The sequence below is a fragment of the Sus scrofa genome, chromosome 15 (assembly GCF_000003025.6).
Source record: "Sus scrofa isolate TJ Tabasco breed Duroc chromosome 15, Sscrofa11.1, whole genome shotgun sequence".
NCBI classification, from domain to species: Eukaryota; Metazoa; Chordata; class Mammalia; order Artiodactyla; family Suidae; genus Sus; species Sus scrofa.
The window spans coordinates 108,502,230-108,524,472 of NC_010457.5; the positions used below are offsets into that span (position 1 = coordinate 108,502,230).

Sequence of the window (22,243 nt, forward strand, 5' to 3'; positions counted from 1 at the left end):
ATACTACTCAGCCATAAAAAAGGATGACATAATGCCATTTGCAGCAACATGGATGGAACTAGAGAATCTCATACTGAGTGAAATGAGCCAGAAAGACAAAGACAAATACCATATGATATCACTTATAACTGGAATCTAATATCCAGCACAAATGAACATCTCCTCAGAAAAGAAAATCATGGACTTGGAGAAGAGACCTGTGGTTGCCTGATGGGAGGGGGAGGGAGTGGGAGGGATCGGGAGCTTGGGCTTATCAGACACAACCTAGAATAGATTTATAAGGAGATCCTGCTGAATAGCATTGAGAACTATGTCTAGATACTCATGTCGCAACAGAAGAAAGGGTGGGGGAAAAAACTGTAACTGCAATGTATACATCTAAGGATGACCTGACCCCCTTGCTGTACAGTGGGAAAATAATAATTAAAAAAAAAAAATCCAGTTCTTTGAAGAAGTGACTCCATCAAAGGGTACTTCTTAAAAAGCACAGAGACTCTACTGTTACTTCCTTGTGGGTCTGTGATGCAACATTCAGCTCTAAGAATTTGGCCTATCAAAGTATAGACGTATTAAATTTTAATTGTAAGACACCAGTAGATGAAATGCTCTTCCTTTTAAATAAGCCTATTGACTGATAGACCACACACAAAAAAAATATGTAACAGAATTTATATGCATGATGCTGTAGAAGACTATTATGATCGTCACCTCTTTGTCATGTTAATAGCATTTTCCATCATGAGCACCATTGAGAGTTCCTGAGTTTCAGATGCACGTCAGGTGGCCCTGGGCCACCAAGACTCATGAAACCTAAGTGAATGTTGACTCACCACCACCAGTTCTTTTTAAGGAGCTCCTTTATAAACACAAGATTTACTTGACAAAATGTAATGTCTAGTGAAGAGAGGAACTGTTATAGCCAAAACATTCACTTTTTTTTTCTTCCCTTCTTCCTTTCCTTTGTATATTTAAAAGACCAATGTTGATATGCTGTATTCCATCTATTTTTGTAATAATAGTACATACCACCCACTGTTCCACTGTTATTTTTATATATATACATATTCCTGTCAAGCTGTTACAGAGAAAAGGCATTTTTAGAACTAACGTTTGTAGAAATTGTCACACCAGAAAATTCACATTTGTGTTGGAGAATAGCTAGCAGTGCCCGCAGTGAAATAAGTGTGGTGCTCCAAGATGGTAATAAGGATGGAGGTTGTGTCCCAGGGGTTTACTATAAAATCCTATTAAGCATTTGAATGGTAATGAAGTGCACAAACACTGCATTTTCTGAAGACTCTTGCTGGCAGATCTCACCCTGGGCCAGTAATAGCCTAAGCACAGTTTGCCTCTGGTTTGTTATCTTCCCTTCTTCTGCTCTTTCCATTGTTCTCATCCCGCCTTTGTGCTTTACTTCTGCTTCCTCTCCACTTTCAGTTCAAGTGAACCCCAGCCCCTGCCCCTGTCACCCATTGCCCTCAGTCTGCCCAGGTTCCCCCCCTGAGGTCTCCTTCGGGCCTTTCATCTGCACCCCAAATCAAATGTTTTAGTTGTATGTCCTGTCCCACTGGATCCATGTTCTCTGGAGTCCTTTGAAGAGACACATAATAGTGTAATTATTTATAATATGTCTCCTCCTGGGAACCTGCATCCACCCCTCTAGAGCATGGAAAGCACTACCTCTGCAGAGGTGATCAGAAATTGAATTATACTTTTTCATTTGACTCGTGTTTCTTAGGTGCCTCTGTTGTGCAGAATACACTAGGCTACAAAGATGACCACAAAGATATCATTGTTCTCAAGAACAGTCCAAAGCAGGGGTTAGCACACTTTGTAAAGGGCATGACAGTAAATATTTTCAGCTTTGTGGGCCATAGGATCTCTGCTGCCACTCTTTACCTCTGCCACTGTGATGCGAAAGCAGCCATAGACAGTATATGTGAATGGGCGGGACTACCTGCAATGAAACTTGATGTACGAAACCAGTTGATGGGCTGGTTTGGGGCCGGGGCCATAGCTTGCTGAGTCCTAGTCCAAAATCACAAACTCTTTTATCCTTCTTTTCTGATCTGGCCCTAGAAGGACAGACTATGTAAAATAAGTCACAACAATAAAAGATCATGATTAAAGTTAGGGTCATTTGGTCATCAATGAAGTAGTGACTAGGTGCAAAAATTCAGAGGCAATATTTAGAGTGACTGTCAAGATTTATCTTGTATATTCAATGAAATCCAAAAGGACTATTTTTAAGAGATAAGAATTCTAGATTTTCACAGTAATAAAGAGCTTAACAAAGGTGTTTCAGCCAAGAGGAAAAAAAAGAATTTACAGCAATTAAGTTTGTTATTTAAAAAGTACCAAGGATAAAGTGTTATAAGAAAGATACTTACCTCTGCACCTGTCATTACCGTTTTCACTAGTGATGAAGATTAAATGATAAAATGTACATAATGCTCAATGCATGATGCACAATATGATCTCAACAAACCTTGTTATTAGTTATCATAATGTTCAGGATACATGTCCTTTTTTTAATAAAATATACTAAAAAAGTAAGCATTTTTATTTTTTTTTTTTTTGTCTTTTTCGGGTCACAGCCATGGCATATGAATGTTCCCAGGCTAGGGGTCCAATCAGAGTTGTAGCTGCCAGTCTACACCACAGCCACAGCAACACCAGATCCGAGCCAAGTCTGTGACCTACCCCACAGCTCATGGCAATGCCTGATCCTTAACCCACTGAGCAAGGCCAGGGATCAAACCCATGTCCTCATGGATTCTAGTTGGGTTCATTAACCATTGATCCACGTCGGGAGCTCCAAAGCATTTTTAAAACCAGGATTCAGACACCAGTCTTAGTTCTGTGGCCCCAAACTCAAGGTTTTTCACTACAATATAGATGCAAAAAGAGTAATTTTTTTTTAACCTCTATGATATCTAAATGGTGAGTAGATACCATAGAAATTAAAAAAAAAAAAAAACACTGTATCACATGATTTTTAAAGTTCTTTTTGTCACTGAGACAAATGCTTAAGTCTCTGCATAATCCAGAGCATTTGTTTATAGGGTCTTGTTACATGAACATTAAGTTGTAAAAGACATGGCTTGTTAATGTTCCCCAAATCACAGGTAATGAATGTTTACCAGCCTTTCCTGGGTGAGAAAAGGGAGTGGAGATGCGTGGACTTCACTTGCCAGGGTTTACCAGCAGGTCATCAGCCTAAAAACATATCAGCAGGCTTAGATATCCTCACCCAGGCTGTATTATCTCTCCTAGGAGTCCTTCAGTTCTGTATGAGAACTTATTTATTTCAAGGTCAGTTTCTGTGTTGGTGAAAACTGTGTCTAAGAGATGACTGAAACCAAGCCAGGAACCGAAAAGTCCTGCCTCCACCTCACCATGGCTCCATTTGTTCTTTGTGTACAGAGTCCACACTTCCCAACGACAGATGGGCTGAGAGCGAAGTTCCACCTTCCCCCACTCCACATCCTGTTCTGGAACTGGGCCTTGAAGACTGCAGCCACAGGTATCAATAAAATGATATATCATAAATGTTCCCCGTTGTGGTTTTGCTGGGAAAACCCAGCATCCTTATTTTAACTCTATTTCTTTCCAGAATGGAAATCTCTTAGCAACTTCTAGTTCCTTTCCAGTGAAAACTTCTCATAGCCAATGGTAACAGCTGAGATAGCTCGTGTTTTGCTTCCTGCAATTTATGACGCCGCATGCATGATTAAAATATTAAAGAAATTTGTTGACTTTTCTTTTACCAAGTTAAAAATTAGGGAGGTAGAACTCAAAGAAAAGTTATATGGGAAGGTATAAAACAAAACCGAGAAGACATAAAGCTTCGTTTTGTTTTGGTTGGTTTGCTTATTTGTAATTGGCAAACCCTAGTGGCATTTTAAAAATAGATGTTCTGAGAAAGTTAATGGAATCTAAAAATTAAAGCAACACCATATATAATCTAAACTTTTGAAAAGAGTGCCCAATATTATATCCATTCTGTAATAGAAAACAAAAAATCAATAATTTTTAGAATCACACAAGCATGAGAGAGAGAGAGAGATTTACTAAGCATAGACACCATTTGACTAGTGGAATCCATAGATTTTTGTTCTTCTGATGAGTTTTCAAAATCATTATCCAGTCCCTTTGCTATTTTCTGTATTTATTATGGTTGTTAAAAACTGTGTATTTTATTCTCTTTTTGTCCCATGATTATCCTGTGAAATTTTTTCATTTTTCTTGCAGCAGAGCTGGTGTCATTACTATTATCCTTTTTTATTACAATCTGCTAAAAATAAAACAGAACAACAAGATCATAGCTAACTCTATTAGCCAGAAGCCTACCTATATTTAGCTGTCTCCAAGTCCTACTTTTTTGAAGTCAGCTGTCTTAATGCAAAGTACAATTTCTTGAACTTGATCAATAATCATAATAATGTTCTAGATCACTAACACTGGGGGGCGGGTTCTGGAGTGAAAACCGACCTATTTAATTTTCTTTGTTCATTTCAACTACTTATGTCAATCCTGAACCAAAAATGACAATTTAGTAGCATTAAAAAACAATCCACTTTAAAAAACATTTCATTCATTCTACTTTAGTGTTTACCCATGGTATATGCATGAAACTGCTAGAACAATGCAGAGATAAATCAGATATAAACCTGTGATATTTTATTTATAATAAGAAATATGTATTTGGTCTTAGTCCCATTTCTGCCACTGAGCCCCCCAAAACCTTGGCATTTCCTAAGTATTGAGAGTGATAGGGGCCTTGTGTGAAGGAGGTGGCTTTGGAAGCACCTAAGGAAAGGAACTGGTTGCCAATGGAGCCAATCTTGTGCTTAGAGTGTTGGAACTTCGAGTCCTAACCAGAGAGGTGGACCTTGAATCAGTTGACAATGGCCAGTTGTGCCGATGTAATAAAGCCTCCATAAAAACCCAAAAGGACAGAGTTTGGAGAGCTTCTGGGTTGGTGAACATGTGGAGATGTGGAGAAAGAGGTGAGCTCAGAGAGAGCCTAGAAGCTCAGAGCCCCTTCCCCCATACTTTCCCCTATGTAGCTCTATGTGGGGCTGTTCCTGAGTTATATCCTTTTACAATAAACTGGCAAACTAGTAAGTAACAGGTTTCTCTGAGATTTGTGAGCCATTTTCAAAAACCCATCAAACTGAAGAAGGATGTCTTGGGCACCTCTGATTTATAGTTGTTTGATCAGAAGTATAGTTAACAACTGGGACTTGTGACTGAAGTTCAGTGAGGGGTAATGGGAACCTCTCATCTATAGCCAGTAGGTTTGAAGCACAAATGACAACCTGAATTTGCAACTGGCATCTGCAGTAGAGCATGGGTGGTGGGGGGACAGTCTTACAGGACTGTGCCCTCAACCTATGGAACCTAATGCAGTCTCCAGGTAGAGAGTGTCACAAATGAGCTGAATTCTCAGACACCCTGCTGATGCCCTAGGATTGTGGGAGAACCCCCCCCCACAACACACACACACACACAACACATGTTAAAATTGAGTCCAAAAACCCAAAAGAAAAGCTTACCCTCAAGAAGATGGTAGTCTAGTAAGTAAGAGTGACAACCAGAACACAAGTTACAAAGTGATATTTACCAGAAGACATAGATAAAATACCCTGGATTTCTGAGGCAGAGAGAGGAGAATGCTCCTAAGTAGAGAAAGCGGGGAGAATATTATGGGAAAAAATGATTCTTGAGCTGAACCTTAAAATGCAAATAGGAAGATGGACATGAAAAGAGCCCAAGAAGAAAGAGAATTTCAGAGAGAAGGAAGGGCAAAAGGAACAGCATGGCAGTGGGGAAGTAAGCTGATGAGTGCAACTTGTATCATGGCTGATTGGCCGGATGATCACACCCAGAATCCAAGGTTAAGGGATACAGACTTTGTTTGGTAGATAGTAAAATCTTATTGTAAGGATTCAGCAGATAAGATCTGGGTTTTAGCTGTGACGTGGATTAGGTAAATGTAGGAGGGTTAATATCTGTTAGAAGCCACTCTAGATACCTTCTGGGGCAGTTTCAGTGAAGGATACTGATGACCCTGTGCTGGGGAGGATGGGGAGAAACTTTCAGATGAGAACTCTTCAGGGGATTGAGGTACTTCAGGGATATTGCAGAGACAGAGTTATTGAGAATTAGCCATTGCCTTTTTGGCTGCTTTGGTGTCTCCACAAATTTCTTCCCTTCCCTTTTCAGGAAAGCGTGTTTCTCCACAATCCTGAAAAAAAGCTTACATTGGTTCTCATCACTGTAAATCTTTATCATATGATGTGAACCAGTAACTTCCATCTCCTTTTCACCTTCTTCCCTAACTGGCATATTTAGACTTCAGTTCTCATCCTTTACTAGAACCACTCTCTTAAACACCGACAGTAATCTCCTTTCAATCAAAAGTATCCCTTTTCCTCAGACTTTAGTCTTTTTGATCATTGTCATTCATTTGCTCAATCATCCATCCAAAAGTACTTATGGAACTCTAAGCTAGGCACTGTAGAAGGTACTCAAATGAATTGAAAGGCATCCCTGCCTGCAAGGAAAGCGGTGTCCTCTTAAAGAGACACCCAGGTAATTAGGAAGCAATCTGTTAAGCATTAGATGTAAAATGCCCTTGGAGCCTAGAAGAATGAGCTACTAACTCTGCCTGTTGGTGTCAAGGAAGGTTTTACAGGAGAGGGGTTGTTTAAAAGGTTTCTTGAAAGATAGAATGGAACTTACTAGGCAGGGAAATGGTGCGGAGGGCAATTTAAGCAAGGAAAGCTAAATGATGGGAGTAGGGGAAATGCATAGTGTTCACTGTGGCTCAAGCATACACAATCTAGAGGAACAATCAATGGGAAGGGCATGTCTGCTGTGCTGTGAGTGCCATGCTGCTCCAGAGAGCAGCGGAGAAGCATTGAAAGGTTTGAAGCGGGGGAAGAACAGTATGAGGTTAAGCAAGCTCAGTTATAGAGGATGAATGGACAGGGGAAGCCCTGACAAGGATACCAGTCTGAGACTGCCAGCAAGAGGAGAGGGACTGGAATGCAGGGAGGAGCGGCATGGCAGGAGAGGAAGGAACAAAGTGAAAAACATTTTTTGACATGGAAGGAACAAATCTAAAGCTTTGAATCTCTCACTTCTGCTTCTCTCTTTCTCTCTCTCCCCTCCCGGCTTCCTTTCCTCCCTCCTGGAGATTCCACAACCTGCACCATCCTGCAAGCTGCTGTGTTGCCTAGGTGACCAGCAGCAGTGGGGCTTTGGATGTGTGAAACTTAGAGTGGAAGAAGCATTGGAAGGGAGCCAGGAGGGCTGAGCAAAGTAGGCTGCCCTGTCAGAAAGAAGGAAGGAAAGGAAGGAAAGGAAAGGAAAAGAGAGGAAAGGAAAGGAAAGGAAAGGAAAGGAAGGAAGGAAGGAAGGAAGGAAGGAAGGAAGGAAGGAAGGAAGGAAGGAAGGAAGGAAGAAAGAAAGAAAAGCCCTCTGAAAGGGAAACATATTGACACAGAAAACTAATTCATGAGGCAAAAAAAAAGCAAATTTGATCGAATTTGTGCCTGTCCTTTGAACCAAAATGAAATCAAGAATTTACTGAACTTATTTGTATTATTATGTCAATAACTATTAGACAAAAATTTACAATATGTGTGTCTGAATTTAAATATGTATATATAATATATACATACAGAAAGAGGGAAAAGAAATACATTTTCTACTGCGCTATCTTATGGAGAGTTTAAGGCAAATCAACAGCAGAGAGAATATATTAAATTTGATTAGCTGTTCAGAAAACATGGGGTTATTGCCTGTGTGTTCATATTTTCCCTCCCTCTTGGTTGTCTCCCAGTTCTCTCTCTTTCTGTGTCTCTTTCATGCACATGACCTGCATCTAGTCCCCCTCATGGTAGCCACTTGCTGAAGCTGATTCATGGCCACCTGAGACTTCAGACATAATTTTTTTGGCATGCCCCTCAAAACCTTTCCCTGCCTTTGTACTTTAGATGGTTCTCCTTCAGCATTCATGGCTGGGTCATATATGTCTTTCACATTCCCGATTTTTCACCATGTTCAGGACACTGGCATATGTTTCATGTCACCCTTATTTATTCATTATGCAGCATAATTTGACATTGAGTATTGTTTCTCTTTGGTGGATTCCCTGGTTGTTCATGCTGAAAACACTGTCTTTATCTAAGATACGTCTTTGGCCTGCTGTCAACTTCCAGCTTCCACTGCAGCCCACTCAGCCATGAGCACATGCTAACTGCCTTCAAAATTAAAATATGTCATATTTTATAGTTAATCATTATGTCACCCTCTCCTACTAAAAAACTTTTGATTTGAAGCATAAAATTACAAACTGTTTTACTTGTCTAATGGATGTGTCTAGGCTGTTTTCACATGAACCAATTCAACACAACACTCATTATTCAAGTGCGAGATAAGTTCACGTTGGCTCTGATCTCATCGTGTCTCATATTACACTTACTTCCCTCTTTAAATATCTGCCAATCTGATATCAGCCTAATTTCCAGTTTGCAGTATGGAAAGAGGGGTTCTTTTGTTAATGGTTTTTGAAATGTACACTTGGCCAGGTCAAAACAGTGGTAGTAGAGATACATATTGCCCTGATCAATTTAATGGACATATCTAGGTACACATATGTATATATGTATATGTACAACCACATATGCATACATGTGAATATTTGTTGCATTAATATATACAAAGAAGCTTTTTATTTCTTTGAAGATCTTTGATGATATTGCCAAAGCTCTACCAAAACAAATCTGCATTTTTTTTTTATCTTGATATCTTGCTGCTATTGTATGGCCATCTTGCTTTTTTTAAATAGGAATGAAGATAATTATTTCCCAAGAGTCTGGGAAAATTTGAGTTCTTATTCTTAATTTGTCAAGTAATGCCAAGTTTGGTGAAGTAGTCTAAGACAGTAGAGCAAATTAACCAAAAGGTTACTCAGTTGGGTAGATTCCCATAGTCTGCCTTGAACAGAGCACTTTAAATTCAGTGTGATCTGTTTTAATGAGGAATATTCATGCTGGTCCCAAACTTCCTCCCTAAAGGCTTTCATCATAACATGTGGCATCTGTTTTGATTAACCCCTTGGTTTTCTTTTATTTCATGATATGCACCACTCTGTGGAAACAAGAAACTAACCTAAAATGCAAGCTGTATAAGAGAGTGTGCATGAAACTGCACTGAGAGGACAATGTTTGATTTCTGTTGACTCAGGATCAGCAACACCTGTGTCCCGGGCTGGACCCCATTTTAGACAAAGCTTTTGTGGCTCTGGGGAAAGTTCAAGAAGGCACAGTTTTGGTCCTGGCTTTGCCACTGGCCAGCTGTGTGGCCTTGGAACATCAGTCTCCTCTTTAAGCCTCAGTGTCTTATCTACAAGATGAAGAGTTAGATGAAGTGACCTTTAATGGCTTCCAGCTCTTTAAATTCACTGGTTCTATGAAGGCCATGAGTCTTTCTGACACTAAGACCACATCATCACAAGAGATCAAAGGATGAAAAACTAAGTGCAAATAAAGGTCGAATAACACATTTAAAGGCAAGTGCTTCCAAAACATCAAAGCTCAGGGGGAAACTCATGTTCACCATAGCATCACAGAATTCTTCTTTAAAATGGGCTGAAACAATTAAAATATTGATATTATGCCATGCCAGTGTCAGTAGCACTAGCAGATCAGGATTTTTGTTCATGATTGGCATATTTTGGATCCATCACTACATATTATGTCTGATAGGCTTTATGTCAGTAGCTTTCTCTAATGAGAATGTAGCCAGACACCAAGAAAGAAACCAAAAAAAAAAAACCCCAAACTTCATAATTCTTAAGTGTAGATTTAAATTTCTTGAGCAATTTGCATGAAAAAAAATGTACAGGCATTTTTGAGGAATTGGTTCCAAGATCCTTGCAGATACCAAAATCTGCAGATGCTCAAGTCCCTCATATAAAATTATTTAATATTTGCAAATAATATCCTCTTGGGGTCCGAAACATCATATTCACATCTCTTCTCAATAGAAGGGGAGAAGAGCTCTTAGCACAAGCCCAAAAATGGAGAAGGCAAAAAAACTGTAAATAACGATGGATAATTTGAAAAGCAGAAACTTACCATAATTTGGGAAGCAAAAGCAACTCTGTTTATTTATCTGCTTATTTGTTTCCAAAATGCTTCTATAGCAGTTAATCTGTGCCAAACATGATTCTCCTTACTTCACAAATCTGTATAACTCATTTTCTCTCTTAATAACCCAAGGAGATAGGGAGTATAATTATACCCTTTATATACATGAGAAATCAGAAGCCCAAAGAGGTTCAATAACTTGCCCAGGTCCCACAGCTAGAAGTAGCAGAGCCAGAATTTAAAACTGGGCAACTGCTCTGGCATTTGTGCTTTTGAGTGCTATGCTGTGCTATGCTATATCACATTATATTATAATGCTGGAGGCTCATTCATTCAGCAATATTATTATTGCTGCAAGGCAGTATTAAATATGCATGACTAATAAATTTCAAGAAAAGATTAAACTTATTTTGGTATCCTTGGTTAAGCAATCAAGATGCCCCTGTAAGTTTTAGTAGGATTCTCATTGAGTTTTGTTGCTGTTATTTTATTGGTTACAATGTTTTATTGGTTACAATGTCAAAGCCCAGCTGTTTGAAAAAACTCAACCTCAGTATTTTTAGAGTGACTAAGGATACTTGATTTGAGTTTTCACTGTATTTATGATTAAAGTTGTGTTGAAATGAACTAATGCATTTACTTTTTAAATACATGAGAGCATCAAGGGAGAAAGAGGCTGAATTATGTAAACTATGTAAGTAAAATGTACTTCCAGATCAAGAAATAAGGCACTGTCTATAATTCCCTTATATAATTCCCTCCATTCTCAAGCAAAATAAGTAATATGCAGCAGAAATGGGATTCTCTGCAGTTGAATACAAGTACTAGGAAGCCTATAGTGGGTATTTGATATATCTTATGTCTAAATTGTCAACTGTGCTTTTCCTGTTATTTCCTGTTGGTATTATTGATGAGCAGACTATTTGCTCAGCATTAACATTCATTTGAGAAAATAGACCTGAGCAGAGTAGAAAACCAAACTCCTGCAGCCATTAGTCATGCAACAGGACGGTTTTCTCTAAAGGACACGACCCTTTCACTTGTTTTTAAAGAAAGGGCGTGCTTAGTGCACAGATCCCTCTGACCCTGAGTTTGGGCTCTGCTAATACCTCATGACATCTTTTGAAGCGCCAGTGCTTCCCAGGTTCTCCTTACCCCCTTAAAGTTATATATTGTATAGCTAGATCCCAATTAGCAGAAATCAGTGAAGAAGAAAATGTGATATTAGCCAGAGAGTATTATTTAAATTGCAACCTATGATAAAATGCATGGAAACAGAGTTGCTGCATTTCATCAGAGAAACCTGAGGTTCAAGAAGTGGTTGAAAATGTGTGGTTGGGAGCTGCAGAGGTAGTGATGAGGGGCTGTGTTTAACATGAGAACTGCTGCTGCCTTTAAAAAAAAAAAAAAAAAAAAAAAAAAAAGCTTTTGCTGTAAACCTAAATCCAGCATATGGCTTCTTTCTGCAGCTCTGGGGTGGATTCAGCTGTATATTTTCCAGATCAGCACTTCAACTTTAGATCTGTGACACCAGCCAGGCAGCCTGAATCAATGAATCTGAAAGCCTCAAAGAGCATGGACCTTGGTAAGTGAGGGGAAGGTGACAACCAGGTCAGTTCTCCGGCCTCAGCCCATCTATCTTCCTGAATGTCCTGCTTTTGTTTCTTCAACTCCAACCTGAGGGGGCAAGGTCTGCTGAAGCCTGGAGGAGGGCAAAAGGGTCATGCTATCTTCCTGTCTCCTCTCACACATTTAATTGTGATTCTCACTTTTTAAAAGAGAGATAAATGACATTTTTATAAAGTGGTCCATATAGGTCAGAAAAATACGCCTGTTCCTTCCAAAGGATCTGAATGCCATAATCATCTTTAACTCACCAGCCTTTATGTTTATACTCTCACTTCTACCAGGGCCTCTCCATTTCTCATGTCCATACCTGTTGCAGGACTTGGGAAGACAGTGCAGTTAAATGAATCCTCTTCCACGTGCAATGGATAGGGATAGAAGCAATGGAGATCTATCTCTTTACATGCCCATCTCTAACTCCTATAACACCGCAGGGAAGAGGAGTCCCTCGATTTGCCAGATTGAGGGTGTCGAGGTACCCCTGGGTTCATTCCTAGACAACCTCACTGGGATTCCAAGTCCCACAGGGAATATCTGGGTGACTGTTGGCTGCCAGGGCAGAGCACACAATGTTCTGTCCAGGCCCTGTAAGTCATTTCAGACACCCAAGCACATTGCTACCCTCCCATGGAGAGAACTATTAGAATTGGGTGCAGGTGCAAAACAAATTCTCAGCAAAATAGTCATTGCTTCCTGAATGTTCAGAGGCCAAGCTTTGCAATTATTTTTTTTCTTGAGGCACATTGCATATTTTATTAGTAGCAACAAGAAAATACAGTAATCAAAACTGTGCACTCCACAAAAGAATCTGATATATACTGCTTATCTGTTACTCATTTACAGGAGTTCAGAAAAATGTTCAGTCATGATGAAACAAGAGAAATTGATTCTCTTTTCTATAAATTAACTAGATCACTGGAATACATTTGCTCTAAGCACCTATAATGAGAGACTGATAGAAAGCCTTAACAAGGAAGCTGTCTTGAGCTCTGGTCAGAAAAAGGTATTTTCTCAGGTGTGAATCTCTGACAGACCAAAGGAATAATATGTGACAGTGACATAGGTTATTACTAATAATTTAAGGTGCAATTTATTTTTATAGAGTGCTTGATAAATATTTTCTGTTCTGTCTTTCCAGTATCTCTATAGAAAAGATGAAAGGATAAAAACTGCTCTTAATTTGGGGCAAGAAATATATTACTGTTTTCCTCCAAAAAAAAAAAAAGTGACCATGAATTTTAAAGATCTTTGCAAAAGAAAATTAACATCCATTTTAAGAAAGAAAAAAATGTGCTGTATATTAGATTCCAAGTATAAGTGATATCATATGGTATTTGTCTTTCTCTTTCTGACTTACCTCACTCAGTATGAGAGTCTCTAGTTCCATCCATGTTGCTGCAGTTGGCATTATTTTGGGGGAGGGAGTGGGATGGGCTGGGAGCTTGGGATTAATATATGCAGGCTATTGCCTTTAGAATGGATTAGCAATGAGATCCTGCTGTGTAGCCCTGGGAACTATGTCTAGTCACTTATGATGGAGCATGATAATATGAGAAAAAAGAATGTATACATGTATGTGTAACTGGGTCACCATGCTATACAGTAGGAAAAAAAAAATAACGTAAAGGGAAAATAAAAAAAATACAAGTAATAATATGCTAAAAAAAAAAAGACAAAAATGATCACATCTGTAAAACTAAAACCTAAGACTGTCCAGAAACAGTAGATCTGTTTACATAATTGTTACTGAAAACTTTGCTTTGGGGAAGTTTTCTCTTTTAGATTGAAATAGCCTTGGCAAAATATGTATTGTTACCAGTCAGTCATTGCACTTTATCATATTATACCATAAATGACAATAGTAATATTTGTTCAGTTTACTTAATTGGGGCAAAGTTCATGAGCTGTTTTCTTCAGGACACAAGCATCTAATTAAAAACATTAGCTTAAATGCAATATCCAGTCCAAGTGGTAAACTATGCTATAAAAACATTTTAAAAGTAACTATCAAAATTTGGTCCCTTCCAGGAAGTGCCAAATTAAAGCTAACAGTCTTGAAGAGGGCTCTGAGTGTCAATATTCCAGGGTGATTCTGAAGCCCTATTCCCAGAACAATTGAGTAAGCCCAATAAATATGTTGATTTTCTCAATGAATAAACAAAGATGATGCTGGAATGGTAAACCTTTGGAAGTGTCATTCCTGTTTGAATAGATGAAAAGAATATTGAAAGTAGTTTAGTTTTCCATATATAGCACTGGGCTAATGTAAAGAATTACTGCATTTGCTAAAAAGGTTGGTAAATGTGCTTAAGGAATAATCCTCTCAGCAAGGTTAGGATCCAAAACGTTAAAAAAAAAAAAATCCTGAGGTATTTAGGCTGAATAGCAAATTAGTGCTGTTTGAATATGTTTGACCTAGAAAAAACAGCAATTTCGTGTGGCTCAAAATATGAAAGATAAAGCCTCCAATTTACTGTCTAATTTATGTTGGGTAGTTCTCTTTTATAAAGCCTTTAAAAATCTTCAAAGGCTAATAGATCTCATCAGTACCATCTTTGTTTTTCTTTGTTTCATTTGAGGGGACTGAGTCCAAGCTAGTGTTTTAACTTGCATGTTATGTTCAAATTGTTTTAAAGGTGAGTGTGTTTCATGTATTTCTTTTCACTTGTGTTTCGAAAGACAGTTCGTATTGTGAAAACTAAAGCCTTCTCAGCTTCATCTCCTCCTTCTATCTCCCAGATGCAAACATGATTTAAAACTAGTTTGTTGTGTGAATATCCTTGTAGAAAACACTCTACTTATTTGCTATTCCATCTATGTACTTAGTCTCTGTCACACGATGTGTTTTTTTATCCTAATTGTATAGTGTTACATGAATCGATCTTGATTTACAATTTACTTTCTCTCAAGCTGAGAGTTGGAGTATTTTTGGTCTGGGGGGTGCATACTCTGCCGAAAATGTTTCCATTTGTTAATTCCTTTCTCTTTCATCCTTAGAATATTGTTATGTATGTTGTACATATTTTTTTTTGCAGTCTATTATTTGTCTTAGTTTAATCATGATATTCTTTACTATAAAAAAGGTTTTAGTCTTAGAATCCAATATTTCCATCATTTCCATCATGACTTTTTGGTTTTATTCTTATCCCATTTATTTCCTGGGACTTTTCAAGGCTTGTCTTTTTTTAATGTTTAGCAATCTGTAGTATATTTTCATCCATGGTGCATGAGGTGGGAACATTTTTCTCCATGTAAATAGGAAAACTATCCGTAACATTTACTTTGATATCCTTCTCCCTTTTATTGGGAATGAAGTCACACTGCATACTACATTCCTTTATGTGGTTTCTATACATGCTGTTCTAGTAATACATTGGTCTGCCCCATGCCAGTGTTACCCTGTTTCAGTTGTCATCCTATTAGGTTGTATTTTGATAATTTATAGAGCAATCTTTCTGTTTTTTCTTCTTCCGGAAAATGTCTTTGGCTCTTTATATGTCTATTCTCCCACATGAACTTGAGATCAACTCCTTGAAAATCAGTTTAAAAATTAAACAGAAATGCTTCTCTTGTGCATGTACCCATTAATTATGTTTGTTCTTGGTTCCTGATAGAAATGTTTTATCAATTTAAATTTTTTTTTTAATCCCTAGTGTCTTGAGAAGTTTTTTATTTGCTCATTTAGGGTAACCAGGAATAGATGTTGAATTTTATTGAGTGATTTTAGGGTTCTGTACAGGATGATCATTTGTATTTTGTTCTTTATTCTATTAATATAGTGAATTATAGGAATAGATTTCCCAGTATTGAATCTTTGATTCTTTCTGAATGACTAAATTTTTCTCTGCATTTGAATAAGGTAGAAATGAGTAAAAAATTTTATCTATGTGCTCTAAAACATAGATCTAAGACCTCAATTATTACTTTATTCCTATATATCCATAAATTATGGGGTTTTTTTTTTTTGAGACTCTTCTGACTCAATATGTGTGGCTACTTTTACTGGCATCCATATGGCCACAGTTAAGTCAGATCAGAAATGATTAAAATGATGAATAAAGGGAAATTGTTTTTAAATAATTAGATGTAACTATGCTTATTCAAAGAGGTTAGGGTGTCATTTTCTGGGTTTTCCAGAAAATCAATCTTTCCCTACTAATTGTAGACTTTCCTCTATTTATTTAAATTACCAGAATTACTATGTTCAGTCTGGATCCCTTTAATTTGTTCATAATTGAGCTTGTGTGGGTGTTGAGTTGGAAGCTCTCAGGAGCTGAATAACACAGCTGCCTCTTTGGCCTTTGGCATAGGGTTTTCCCCCAAAGAGCTGCCCTTGTTGGCAGTATGCCAGGGAGTGACATTCAAAGACTTTTTGATGAGGCACAAACATCTTTAATATCCAGGCCTGGTGTTTTATGACCCCATGATATTATTTAAGAATGGGTCTGAGTTATTCAAGGGACAGCACTTCAGTATTTTGGCCCATTCCTTGACCTGATGTATAGCTCCTTTTAAAGTGAGATTTAAAACACTATTTCCCACAAGATTTTTTTTTTTCTGAGAGTTTTCTCTTGTGTTTCAAATTGGCCTCCTATCCTGTTTCAGAAGGGTGTTCTGTAACACAGAGGAAGGCTGAGGGCAGTGCAGATAGAAGAAGCTGACCAGCTGTCCGCCTCTGTTCAATGAGAGGAAATGAGCTTAAAGTGATGCATGAGGCATTCAGACGAAATATTAGGAAGTTTCCTGACAATGAAGGTTGTTAACATTCCATGTCTCCTAGGCTTTTAAAACAGTGCATGTGTCTTAAACAACTGTCCCTAAAATCAAGACAATAGATAAACTGGCTTATTTTCTTTCAAGATCTGTGATTCAGCAAGTTTATTTTCTGTTAGTTGCTTGTTGGAAATTCGTATTAAGAATGAAATATTTGTAGGCATTCACAGTTGAAGTAAATTATAAATCAACTAATTTCTCATATCAACAAAAGGTAAATATTAAGGTCAAATTTGGAATATAGCCCTTTCATACACATCAGACATTCCTCTCAGAGAGCAGTTGGGTATCTTTAGTAACCAGTAGAAGATGGGCATGAAAAAAAGTTAATTAACCCCATTCTGCTATTCTAATACTTTCTTTTTTGAATTATTTTTTGTATAGTGGGGAACTTTCATATGCATTCTCAGTAATAAGACAAAAATCCCAAACACTGAATACATAGTAGAATTTTTAGCAAATTGTATATTCTGATAACTATAGTCCAGATTTATCATATGTAACATATAATACCATATGTTAACATTTTAAAAATAAATTTTTGTTTACACCCATGGATCTTCTTTATTGTCCATCGATAAGTAATACTTCTGACTACAGTAAAAGCTGAATTGAGTACCGCTATTTAAGATACAACTTTGTTTGATTTAAAAAAAAAAAAAGCCTGGTTGGTGAAGAAGAATGCATGGTAATATTAAAAGTGTCCCCATCTCTAATAGAAGAGTACAAGGACATAGTCACATGGACGCCTTAAGCTTTAGGAAGTCAAAATGAAGAAATTACAGGGAATATCTACTCATTCCTTAAACAAATGTTTCTTGGTACCTACTGTGTGCCAAGGAGGGCATTAAATACTGAGGGTTCAGTAGTAAATGAGAGAAATGGTGCTTTCTGCATATACCTAGATTAAAACCTTAACAAAAAAAGGAAAACTCAGGCTTGAAAATTCCCCACAGGAAATACCAACAGGATGATGACAACTTATCTCAGAGAGAGGGAAAGGGGGAGGCATCTGAAGCACTAGGGTGACTGCATCAAGAACTCACTGATAACCTTGGCGGGGGTAGAGATGAGGAAGAGAAGCAAAAGGTGTGAAAAGAGTAGCAATAATCTAGAAGAAGCAATGTAGGGAGAGCTAAACAGCTGCATGCTGCAATGAGGCTTGCAAAACCTATGAGAATTAGACAGTCGAGCTATTTTTAGAGCACAAAAAAGAAAGTGTGGCAGCCCATTGTTCAGAGTAGCTAACATCTGTCAGGTGGAAAGTGGAGCCACCCAAATCCTGTGTTCATTTTCCCTTCAGGCACATAGAGAATGATATTCAAAATGGACAACATGGCTGCCAGCAAGGGGAGTCCAGACAGTAGAGATCTCCGTACCCTAAAAGCAGGGTGTACAGGGATTATGAGGGTTGTGATTATAAAGCAACTATCCCTGATCATTAGAAATTAAGAGGCGGCCTCACACTGAAGGACAGGAAGCAAACTGCCAATTTTCACAAAGATGATGAATTCTAGAAACAACGAGTGAAACTAGTGATTGAAGCATTCACCAAATTTTGTATGAAGGTAGATAGTAGTATTAGAATGCTTTTTACCCAAATGTGCTAATTAAGGCTCATTGTCACACCAAAAAGAATTAAAAAACATATAAGACTCAGTGCTTGGCCCCTCTCATTATATTCTAAAAAAAAAAAAAAAAAAAAAAAAAAACCAAAAACAGAATTCGATGAAGACTGAGTAGATAGAACTTGGATGAAGGTGTGAAAAGCATTCTTACCAAATTTTCAGTAGGTGTTGTCTCAGAGAATTGTGTAATATCTTAGATTGACAGAATTAGCATTCACATGATTTATTCAGAATTGGGGAAGACGTAATTTATCAGAAAGTGAAGAATTCATTGAACAGGACTTTATTGGATACTTTCTACATGCCAGGCAATATCCTAGGTAAATAAGATAAAGGCTCCACTCTCACGATATTGTCATTCTTGTTGGGTAAATAGATGATAAAGTTGCATGCAAGTTAAAAAAATAATAAAATTTCAGATAGAGATGATTTCTCTGAGACAAAATTCAGGCAGAGATGAAGACTGAGGAGAGCCTGTTTTAGATATGGTGGTGAGAGATAAAGGCAGTGTCCCAAAGACAGGTTAAAAGAAATCAATTGTATAAGTACATTGTTTAGGAGACCTGGTATAATAACAGCTACTGAAGAGATCTTTGTTTTATGTATTTATTTTAGTTTTTGTTTGTTTGTTTTTCTTTTTATGACTGCACCTTCAGCATATAGAAATTCCCAGGCTAGGGGTCAAATCAGAGCTACAGCTGCAGGTCTACACCACAGCCACGGCAACACTGAATTCATGCTGCATCTACAGCCTGTGCTGCATCTTGCAGCAATGCAAAATCCTTAACCCACTAAGTGAGACCAGGGATCAAACTCACATCCTCACAGAGACTACGTCATGTTCTTAACCCACTGAGTCACAATGGGAACCCTGAGGTCTTTGGTTTTGAGCTCTTGCCAGACATGACAACCCCCAAAGCTTGTTCCATGTTACCCAGACCAAGGAAGACAATAGTTCCACTACATCCTGGCCTGGTCCTAGCCTGTATATAGCATTTAATTCAAAGTACAATATTTTAATAGAGACAAAAACAGTGTAGAATGCATCTAGAAACAATGTCTGATGAAAAAGCTGTTGAAAGAGATAAAAATATCTTGCCAGGGAGTTCCTGTTGAGGCATAGCAGAAATGCATCTGACTAGTATCTGTGAGAATGAGGATTCGATCCCTGGCCTTGCTCACAGATGCAGCTGGGGTCACAGATGCAGCTGGGATCTCGCATTGCTGTGGCTGTGGGGTAGGCGGGCAGCTGTGGCTCTGATCCAACCCCTGGCCTGGGAACTTCTACATGCCGTGAGTGCGACCCTAAAAAACAAATTCAAAAAAAAAAAAAAAAAAAAATCTCACCTGGAAGGTGACTTAAGAGCCATATGAGAGCTCTCCTTAGATATTTTCCTGGCCAATAGTAAGAAACTCCAATCCGTTTCAAATTGAATTTGCACCCCAAATATATCAAGCAATGAGAGCAACATCAGAAGATACATCAAGTTTACAAGCTTTGAAATCTAGGAAGTTAATAATGATGGAAAATTAATTATAGTTTGTGGCATGTTAGGTATGAAAGGAAAAAAAAAGTTATATAAATTAAAACAACTCATGAAGACTGAGAAGAGAAGCAAAATTCACCAGAAATATGGAAAAGAAATCACCGTGTATTTTTTCATTATTAGATAAAAGATACAGGTTTTTTGGTGTTTTGTTTTTTTTTTTTTTTAAGTGTACCTTAATATGTTTATATATGTTAAAGGGACCTCACAGGTTATAACTGAAGTAGGGAGACTAGATGAAAACAAGTTAAACGAGTTTGGAGAAATTATGTATCAGGACTCAGGCTGAATTCGTCTCTCGTGAGAAAAAAGAAACCAAAGCCAGCCCTCTTTCCAAACATTAGGAGAAACCAACATCTGCATTAACTAAAAAACACAATTAAATTTTAGACGAGTAAAACTAAAAATGAAATATGGACTAGTATTAATATTAACTAAATTACCGTGGTATGTAGATCACTTCTCTATATCTTTAATATAACTAGACCAATATATTAGGTATAACAGAATAATGCAGATTCTGTTTAAAATTAATTAGAATAATTATTTGTGTTGGAAGCAAAGGTATATAACTGCTTCTCTCTGTAAAGGACTTGCTTCTCTTCCTCTAATTCCTTATGTATCCTTTTTCCCTGCTTTTTTTTTCTTTTTTTTTTTATGTATAGCCCCTAAGATATATGTTTTCAAGAAATGCTCAGTGGTTAATGAATCTGAATAGGAACCATGAGGTTGCAGGTTCAATCCCTGGCCTCTCTCAGTGGGTTGAGGATCCACCATTGCCGTGCGCTGTGGTATGGGTCCCAGATGCAGCTCGGATCCTAAGTTGCTGTGGCTGTGGTGTAGGCTGGTAGCTACAGCGCTGATTCGACCCCTAGCCTGGAAACCTCCATGCACTGTGGGTGTGCCCCTAGAAAAGACAAAAAGACAAAAAAACAAACAAACAAACAAAAAAAAAACAAAAAAAAAAAGAAAGAAGAGAAAGAAACAAAAAAAAATGCATTTGCAAGTCTAATTTGATTTTGTTTCATTATTACTAGTAATTGGAAAATGGTAACTTTTGTGCAGATATTGTACATTTGTACCATTTTATATGTTGTATGTTGTAGACTTGTCTTGTGACACATTCCATCCCTCTACTCTCATACCCTCTCTGAAGAATAAATGCTGAGCAATACCTTAAACACAACTGCACTCATTTACCATTATTGAATGAGTGACTCAGGAGCACCACTATCTCCTATGCCCCTACCGGGAGAAAAAAAAATAATCTCTTAAGCAAGGATCATCTCTCTTATATAAAAACACTTAACCTGGGGCCTAGAACCTAAGAAATTCAATGATGTTATTAGTAATAGTGCAGCCAAGGCGAGATTAATGATAGAAGCAGTATTAGAGGTGAACCTCTTCATCTGCTACATGTGTTTTGGTAATTGGTGGTTGACTGGAGTTGTTGTAAGTAAATTCTACTCCAGTAATTATTTTGAAATACTGGGGAAAAGCTTCCTGTGGATTTCACAGGTAGATTCTTAACTTGCAATCGTTGGGTCACAAATGGGCTCAGATATTGCCATGATTTTCCACTAAGCTTCTGTTTTTCTTAATCTGGAGTGCTGTTTAGTGGCAAATATAGATAAAATAAAAATGTAATATGGAAGAGAAGCCCAAGGCTCTTGTTTTCCCATAAAAAATAGAAAGAAAGCTATAAAATTTGGAAATGTTTATACTTGAACCTTAACTAGTCATATTTTGCCAGTAACAAACCCATGTAGATGTTTCTTAAGTTAGCCTCTGTATATTTACAGCATTATTTGTATGCTGATGGGAAATTTGATCCATGGATAAATTGCCTTATCTTTTAGAATTGAAATATTCTGTGCACCTCTTACAATTTGGAGTAGTACATAAAGTGCTTTTTTCTTTATATTCTGTACCTCAACAGAGGCTCTACATCTCGGATACTAAGCATTTAAGTAAAGCCAGATATGAACCTTTCTTTCCCACTTGCCTTTGTCTTCTAAACCATTGTTTGTATTTAAATGAAATTCTGTGTTCCTTTTTAAAGAACTTTTTTGTACTAAATAGGAACATCTTCATAAAATATGAGGCTAAGGAAGCTATTCAAGGTAAACAAAATACTTAAATGCTTCTTGCAAATAGGAACCATTTTAGTTGTTTTGAAGTGTTCTATTAGCTGGAAGTATTATATATAAACATATAATTAAATATAGTATGACAAAATATTATGTAAGGTCTATAATATAATAAATATGTGTTAATGATGTTTGGCAATTTTATAGCTGTCTCTTCCAAATGGTATTTAGTATTTGTTATTGGCAATACTTTATGCAGAGATTAAAACCACTTAGGAAAGCAAAACTATCTCATTTTTAGGTCAGTAGATGCAGTTTTTTCTTTAAAAAGTGTAACATCTTTACTCTTGTTTATTTTTATTCTCATATGCACATATTTGTATTTTTTCATTCTGATTTTTCCCCAAAGTGAT

The 22,243-nt window shown here is 37.4% G+C and overlaps 1 protein-coding gene across 6 annotated transcripts in view; it reads left to right on the forward strand.

Annotated features, from left to right (window-relative positions):
• PARD3B (par-3 family cell polarity regulator beta) overlaps positions 1–22,243 on the forward strand; it is a 1,031,031-nt gene that overhangs the window by 619,773 nt on the left and 389,015 nt on the right. For all 6 annotated transcript variants that reach the window (XM_021075042.1, XM_021075045.1, XM_021075043.1 and 3 more), the window contains 2 exons: positions 3,427–3,526; positions 11,636–11,751. In XM_021075042.1, coding sequence (XP_020930701.1) covers positions 3,427–3,526; positions 11,636–11,751 — 216 coding nt within the window. The remainder of the gene's footprint in view (positions 1–3,426; positions 3,527–11,635; positions 11,752–22,243) is intronic.